This window comes from Sinohyriopsis cumingii, chromosome 1, assembly GCF_028554795.1.
Source record: "Sinohyriopsis cumingii isolate HCF-2022 chromosome 1, ASM2855479v2, whole genome shotgun sequence".
In the NCBI taxonomy this organism is placed as follows: Eukaryota; Metazoa; Mollusca; class Bivalvia; order Unionida; family Unionidae; genus Sinohyriopsis; species Sinohyriopsis cumingii.
Genome location: NC_142961.1, coordinates 92211524 through 92220495, shown reverse-complemented (window position 1 = coordinate 92220495; position 8972 = coordinate 92211524). Strand labels below are relative to the sequence as shown.

The 8972-nt window shown below is 36.4% G+C and overlaps 1 protein-coding gene across 1 annotated transcript in view; it reads left to right on the top strand.

The window, feature by feature from the left end:
- Positions 1–8851: 8851 nt before the first annotated feature.
- Positions 8852–8972, top strand: part of LOC149807346 (organic solute transporter subunit alpha-like) — a 50684-nt gene continuing 50563 nt past the window's right edge. The window contains exon 1 of the mRNA XM_089965668.1: positions 8852–8972. This exon is cut by the window's right edge and continues 21 nt beyond it. Coding sequence (XP_089821794.1) covers positions 8945–8972 — 28 coding nt within the window. The 5' untranslated portion in view covers positions 8852–8944.

Sequence of the window (8972 nt, the reverse complement as noted above, 5' to 3'; positions counted from 1 at the left end):
TTTTTGATCATTGCAATTGAAAGTCTTCATATTTTCCCCACATTATGATTTCAAACATTCAGTGGCAGAACAGCAGAAAAAAAAACACTTGCAGATGTCAACAGTAGCTGCCCCGTCGCCGCTGAGATTCGATGTACTTCATGTAGAATTGGCACATAAATCCAGTCCATAATCACGAACTTTCATAGAAACGACAAAATATGCCATAATCTATTCATTCCAGATCAAACGTAACAGTTGTTACAATGCGTATTCATTCACAATATAACTTCAAATTTCAATTTAAGTAGACCAAAACGCCATTTTCTTTTGAAAGTTATGTTTAGCGCGCGACCAAGTTCAAATTTATCTGGACGGAGTTACGTGCGCATTAACACTGTTGTTGTTGTGTAATGATGAATCTGCGCTTGTGTATTTAGTTCGGAATACAGCATACATTCAGTTACTTTGTTTCGTGTAGTGTATCTTTATTTACATAATTAAGCCTTAGGTAGAATAAAAATATGAGCATATAATAAAGAGGTTACTGCATTTGTTTGGGAAAATATGAACTCGTTTTGTCGGATGGATATACTGCACTCTCAAGGTCTTGCAGTATTTCCATCCGAAAAACTCGTTAATACTTTCCCATACAAATGCAGTAACCTATAAATACTGATGTTCCAAGTGTTCCACTTGTGTTATGCATTGTCCTACATAACAAGTAAAAAAAAAATAATTAAATTCACATATCCTGGACAAAAATTTGATTTAAGGAAACAGCGAACTTCGATAATTTCTGAGATCCTTTAACACAAAAACATGGAACAGTTTTAACAGCTTAAAGACTGAATGAAAAGTGATACAAAGTAATAATGCATACATATGTTGTTGTTGTAGGGTTTAACGCCATTTTTCAGCACACGATAGGCTATACATTAATGGTAGAGGAAGAACCCGGGAAAACCCCGGAAAGAACCACCCACCCACGAGAAGCTACTGGCAAGCTTTCTCACATACCCACATTAGCCGAATCCGAGACTCGAACTGACGCAGACAGAGGTGAGATGGCAGTGATCCGTAACGGAGAGCGCTTTAGACCACTCGGCCACTCGGGGCCCCCATACATATGTAATAATAATAATAATAATAACTAATGTCGTTTTCGTCCACATTATTACCACCGCCGTCTCATCGTAATAGGTATAGAAATAACAACCTATGAATGCATACCACGTGGCAGTCAGTACCGTCAATTACAAAAAACTATCTTTTAAACCATCTTGTTAATGCTCATCTAGTGGGATTTTTTTTCTTTCTACACGGTAAGAAATAGGTAACACTAACTAAAGCAGTGGCTCATGACCCATGGGTCGCGACACACAAAACTGGATCGCCATGCTGTTCATAGTCGGTCGATGAGATGAACCTTAAAAATTTTGAAATTTCGTACCCATGATTTTTTTTTTATATCACATTTGATGGTTGGCGAGGCTAACAATACAAACCTAATCTGGGTGGCCGCCCAAAAAGGTTAAAATCCGCTGCTTGACTAAAGGAAGATTGCTATTGTTTAGCCTTTTCAAGTGTACTTACTTTGTAAAAACCAGTAGAATTTTAGTGCATTTTAAACAATACGCACGTCTGAAAAAAACAATAGCACTGTGTTAAGAATATAAAGCAATTTCTTGCTAAAATTTATACATTATTCCTATCATCCAAATTTTTATTCGACTAATTACACTTTTTCATATAACTCAGTCCACGCTGACTTACAATTACGTTTCACGCACATCTTTGATGCATTTGTGTAGGAATTTCGTAATTGTTTGTCTGATGAGAAGCGCCATTCAACATTCTTTTCATAGCGCCAGTACCCGTTTAAAAAGTGACGAATCTACTTGTGACCTGTATCGACTATCGAGATAAAATTACGTTATTTGCAGGCCCGCACCTTGGGCAAGGCGAACAAGGATGCTGCCTTGGGCCTCGCGCTAACTTGCAATGCAGTTTTTTGCATGAGGCCCCGCGCTCACGGCTTGCTGCCTTGGGCTCGTACTGCTGCCTTGGGTCCCACACATCCTAGGGCGGGGCCGGGTTATTTGGTCCTGTATAACGCGGAAAATGCACATATAAGCACAGCCAAGATGAAGATCATGTGTCAAACGCTGCGATATAGCAATTCAAGCATTTCAATTCTACATGTTTTTATACAAATTATAAACAGTGCAGTCTTTCTTTACTTACAAATCTATAAATTCAATACTGAAAATAAAATGAAAACATACCAAAAAAATATTTTAATGTATTGTTGTAAACGTGACTACATGTAAGTAACAAAGAGAGATTAGTCATCAACTTAAGGACATGCGACCAAGATTTTGAAAATGGCGTCACGCTAATTTTTGATTGATTTGTTCTGGTTACGTCAGAACTACGAGCCTAAAAGTCATATTTGTATGGCGTATGGATGATTGGCATTCGTTCTCACGGGCGAGGTATGATGTGAAATCTGGCGAATAATTTGCATTGTACGGTCACCCACCTAGTAACTCACTCCGTTGCCAACCATGCATATATATTTGTGTGTGTATGTGTATGTTCTCACTATTCTTATATTTCTTAAACACTCCACCCCTTCCATCTGGAAGCCACCGGAGGTTAGTTAGTAGAGCGTTGTAACCCAAAAGTTTCTTATTCGGAGGGGAATGTGGCTCTCATTTCCTCCGAATTACATCACCAATGATGTGTGTGTTACACGTGCCATTAAAACCAACTAAAACTAAAGCAAATTCTCTCTCAATCGATCGATCGAAGGATTGATCGACTAATTGATGGATCAAATAATACACTTAAGCGCGAGGGGAAGATCGATCTTTACTTACAAATACTACAATACTCGAGGCTAGGCGATTTAATTAGTCAATATACATAAAACAGTCTGAAAGTTCGCGACTTCATTTTGACATGAAATGTATAATTCTTCAGAAATGTGCGATATTTATCAGGCGTGGGTACATGATTAACATAACTACCAAGTGATTTTTAAAAAAATGATTGCCGACAGATTTAAGCCACTAAAAGTGCAGGAAATCTGTTTAAATTTCACGATCGACGATCATTCTGCTAACATATCGATACTCACTTAATTGATTAAGATACACAATTGTTTTTTTTTTCTTTCTTCTTCTCCAGAACTAGGGATTATTTTCGAATTGCCTAAAATAGCCATGGGCAACTTTCTCCAGAGTGCTGGCTGGATAAGTAATTGCCGGATAAGTGTTCTATGACTTAACTGATAAAACCAGGTTATTTTGTCCACCCCTGGCCTAAAGACTAATTAATGCAGCGGAGCAAGATTTCCACCGAAATCGATCACATAAATTGTAATCGATTAATTGGTCACTTCACTGTAAGTGACCAGTGCTCTATCAACTCGATTAAATAGGAACAACATCCATAGTAATAACAATCTCAAAACTTAAGAGACTAATAAATGTTTAGTTATGGATACATATCTATCATACAATATTCCTGCAAAATTCTCGAGTTTTCGTTGGCTTGTAGCTACTATTTCTAGCAAGGAAATTTTGTAGTAATTTTAGTCTGAATCATTTACTTGAAAACATTACATCCCCTTTGATCTTTCTTATCCATAACAGTTAACTTTATATCCCAGTGGGATCTTTCTTATCAATAACGGTTAGCTTTACACCCCCTTGTGATCTTTCTTATCAATAACGGTTAGCTTTACACCCCCTTGTGATCTTTCTTATCAATAACGGTTAGCTTTACACCCCCTTGTGATCTTTCTTTCTGATGACGGTTAGCTTTACACCCCCTTGTGATCTTTCTTTCTGATGACGGTTCACATTACATGCCCCTATGATCTTTCTTGTCCATACAGCTAAAACTACATTCCCCTGTGATATTTCTTATCCACGACGGTTAACATTACATCCAATAGTGATTTTTCTTTTACGTAACTGTTAACAGTACATCCCCTATTATCTTTCGTATCCATAACGGTTAACATTACGCCCTACTGTGATCTTTCTTATCTATAACGGTTAACATTGCATCCCACTGTGATCTTTCTAATACATAACTGTTAGTTAACATTACAGCCTACTGTGATCTTTCTTGTCAATAATGGTTAACATTACATTCCCTGCGATACTTTGTATCCATGACTGTTAACATTACATCCCTTGTGATCTTTCTTATCCATAACAGTTAACATTACATTCTCCTGTGATCTTTCTTATCCACGACGGTTAACATTACATCCCAGTGTGATCTTTAGTATCCATAACGGTTAACATTACATCCAACAGAGATTTATCTTATTCATAACTGTTAGCATTACATCCCCCTATTATCTTTCGTATCCATAACGGTTTACATTACGCTCCACTGTGACCTTTCTTATATATAACCGTTAACATTACCTCCCACTGTGATCTTTCTTACCAATAATGGTTAACATTGCATCCCACTGTGATCTTTCTTACCAATAATGGTTAAAATTGCATCCCCCTGTGATCTTTTTTTTTACCCACGACGTTTAAACATTACATCCCACTGTGATATATCTTATACATAACTGTTAACACTACATACCCCAATTATCTTTCGCATCCACAACTGTTTACATTACGCTCCACTGTGATCTTTTTTTTTATCTCTAACGGTTAACATTACATCTCACTGTGATCTTCTTATCTCTAACGGTTAACATTAATCCCACTGTGGTCTTTCTTACCAATAACGGTTAACATTACATCCTACTATGATTTTTCTTATTATTGACGGTTACCATTACATCCCCCAGTAAATTTTCTTATACATAGCTGTTAACATTACATCCCACTGTGATATTTCTTATACATAGCTGTTAACATTACATCCCACTGTGATATTTCTTATACATAGCTGTTAACATTACATCCCACTGTGATATTTCTTATCCATAACGGTTAAAATTACATACTCCTCTGATCTTTAATATATACAACGGTTAGCATTACATCCCACTGTGATCTTGCTTATACATTACACATCCCTGTGACTTTTCATAACCATAAAGAATAACATTATATTCCACTGTGATCATTCATATCCATGAATGTTAGCATTACATCCCCCTATGATCTTCTTAGCCAAAAAGGATAACTTTACATCCTCTTGTAATCCATGACGGTTTACATTGCATCCTCATACATCTTTCTTATCCCTAACGGTTGATATTATATCCCCATGCGACCTTTTTATTTGGTCAATAACGGTTGATATTACATACCAATGTGATCTTTCTTATACATAATGGTTAACATTACATTCCCTTGTTATCTTTCTTATACATTAAGTTAACATTTCATCCCACTTCTGATCTTTATTATCCATAATGGTTCAGATATCCATTTTAGCACTTTTTTGTGATGTAGGTATTCCTAAGTGGTAAAACAAAAATGATCTTCATAAGTAGGTGGGAAAGTGGTAATAAGTTTCTTGGTACATGCTATGTGTAGGGTTCAATTCCTTATTCCGTATATTCACACCCAAGATTGGAGTTTTATCTGGATTACCCAGTTTCCGTCGCATTCCGGACCATATGAGCCTTTGAGAGCTCTTGATACGATCGTGGGAATTTTGAATAATAGGCTTAATATTAGTGTAGTTTTAAAACAAAGTCAAACCACTACGTTTTAAATTAAATGTCAAAGAGTGAAAGCAGTTATTTTCATTGTTAAAAACAAATTATAACAATAAACCCAACTGCACAGAGACAGGATCTGTGTGACTTTCACCTGATAGGAAACTCGAATATTCAGCGATCTAATTTGATTGGGATCTTCCGCTCAAAGTTAATTATGAAACAAAAGCGGCCACATTTATTAAACACACAAGATTTATTTCGAATGAAATACGGGATTATAATTACATGAAACAAACCAATATTTAGCTAATGAAAAATCACATTATCAGCGCACTTAACGTTAATTTAAACACATGATGCTTAAAATTTAGGCTACATGTCATCCTTCCTCATACGAAAAAGAATTCTTCGAGGAAAACAAAATGAACGCTTTCCGTATATAATAAATTCAAAAGTTTTTATTATATGTAGCTTCTAAGTTATTATAATAAAGTCGTACATAAGTAACTTAAATAAACTTAATATTGGCTGACAAGAATACATTTGCCTGTTAAACGTTAAGTTTTATTTTAAGTCTGTAAATGACGATTAGTTTCTCATTAAATGGTTTTGCTACTTGGGATTCAAAAGATGTTTATGCCACTTGTCTATTTATGAAGTATATGTGAGTCATCCCTAAATGTATTAGTAATATTACAATCATCTCTAATTTTGTCATCCGCTTCTAATTCCTTATTATAAATATAGTAAACAGTTGCATTTGTAGAGTTCCATCATATCCATTGTGAATATCGTCGTTAACATCTCAGTACAACAACCCAACCGCCCTTTTAAGGGCCATCCATTTCTTTTAGAAGAGATTCTACTCCATCATTGTCACCATATGTTTGTGTATGTCTTTATCTTCCAGACGAAAAAGGAAACCTCCACCCCAGTGTCATAGTGCGTTTGTGGGTAAAATGTGTATGTGTAAACACTACCTAACTGTTGTGTATCATAAATATGTTATTCTCATTGATCACAGATGTGAGTGAACAAAATAAATACAATAGTTTAGTTTAGGTCCGCTTGATTTTTGTTGATTTATACTATAGCTACCAATGTTTTCCTTCGCGTTTTCGTACCGAATCGGAGGGATGATTTCCTCCATATCTTTACACCTTGTGTGTGATAGCATATTTGAGGGTATAGTGTGTCTGTAAACACTACTGTACTTGATTGTGTGTGAGAGTGTGTTTATTTTATTTCCCTTTTTTTTACATAATATCCCCCTCGTATGATAGTATGTTTGTGTGTTTGTAGGTGTAATGGGTGTAAACACTCCTACCCTTTTCGTCAGCAAACGTAGAGTTTTAGCCACTACACACTCCATGTTGGATATTGTGCGTGCGGTATAGCAGTTAACTAGATACTGGATTTTGATAAAAATGTGCTAGATAGTAGATAACTGTGCTTAATGTTTGACTCACGTAGACAATACAAAATGTTTCTTTGTTTTATAAGGTTCGAGTGTAAATGGACAAATAATTCTTATTAACGTCAATCATCACGTTAACCCCCAGTTCGGCGTAACCCCACCTGTTTTGTATTTCCGGGCATAAGGTGATTGGTCAGAATTACATGTGTGTGTGTGTATGTGTGTGCGTGTTTGTGTGGTTTGGATTTTTAATGTAGCTTTAAACAAATTTCAGTCATATGGCTATGACGTCTGCAGTGTGGCAGTTTATAGTGATGTCTAGCACTGGGGCATCATGCCGCAGACATGTAGCATGATGTCCCACCCAGTCACATTATCCTGACACCATATCGACCAGTACTAACACTAACCTCTCAATGCTGAGCTCTAAGCTGTTAGTACCACTTTTTATAAGTCTTTTTATGACTCTGCCGGGGATCGAACCCACGACCTCCCGCATCCAAGAAGGACGCTCTAACCACTAGGCCACCGGATCGGTCTCAGAATTACGTAACATGACAATTTTTATTAAAAAAGAAGATTTCAAATAGGAGCAACATTTAAACGTGGGCGGATAACTGTCAGCTTGGGCAAATAACTGTCAACAGTCAAAGGTACATTGTTACAGAATCGCATTAACAAGTTAATGGACAGCTACAACGTAAGACAAATCAATGAATTTTAATTAGTTTTCTATCATGAATAAAGATGCTGCCACGGCATCTTGAGTACAATAATATGAGTCACTTCAAAATTCATTTCACTATTTTTGATCCCACTTAATGCAAAAGTAATATAGTGCCCTACAACATTTAAAACAGGTAGCTCGCACCACATTAGGATTCCAAGGTTTACTTTCAAAACACTGTAGCCTATCCATTTCTTGTCGAAGTTTTAGCTTGTGATTATGGAGGCCAGCATACAATTGTCTTGATCAGTGTCGGATTAAGGGGCCCTAAACACTGAAAATATTTTGTTCCCCCTCCCCCCCCACAAAATGTGAAACTACAAAAAAAGACCAAAAAAAAAAACCCAAAAAAAACCCAATATTAAAAGTAAAAAATGTGGGGAAAATACCAGTGTTGCCATCATTCCAGATCAAAATACTCCTACATGCAAATCGAAATGATCATATATAATTCATTCTATTTTATCATCAAGAACGTGAATTTGTGTTAGGGTGCCCCCCCCCCCCCCCTTTGGGCTGGTGCCCTAAGCACGTGCTTAATGTGCTGAATAGGGTAATCAGACACTGGTTTCGGTATATATTGCATATGCTTACATGTTCATGGTTTAGTCCTTTTGTCCTTTTGGTAAGCATTTTATCATAATTACACAAAATTAAAAAATAAAAAGGTCACACATTGAAGTATTTTGGAAATCATTATTACAATGATATAAGTTAGCACATACCCCGACCCCTGGACCATCTGTTATGCTATGCATACTGCACTGCACTTTCTTGCAACAGTGTATAATGCATATTGTGCGCGCTTCAACGTTCCCTTGACATGAAATCTTTTAAAAGTACACAAATGTTATATAAATATTACTTAGTCCACCATAATATTTGACCTACCTAAGTCGTCCCGCTTTGTGAACCCAGTCTTTAATTATCTTGTGAAAGATTGAAGTGTAAGGTGCTATTCAACCTCTGTCAAGATTGACTGCTATGTACATTATAAGAAAAGACTGAAAAGTACCTTGACAGAGATACCTTTAGCTCGCTAGTATTACTCGGATTGACGCTAAATGTTGTTTTGATGACGTTAGGAGGAAGTCATTTTATTGAAACAAGGATAATGCAAATATTGTGATTATAAGCGAGAAAGGCTGCCTTGTTTTGGTTCATGATGGTTTGCTCCAGTGAACTCCCAT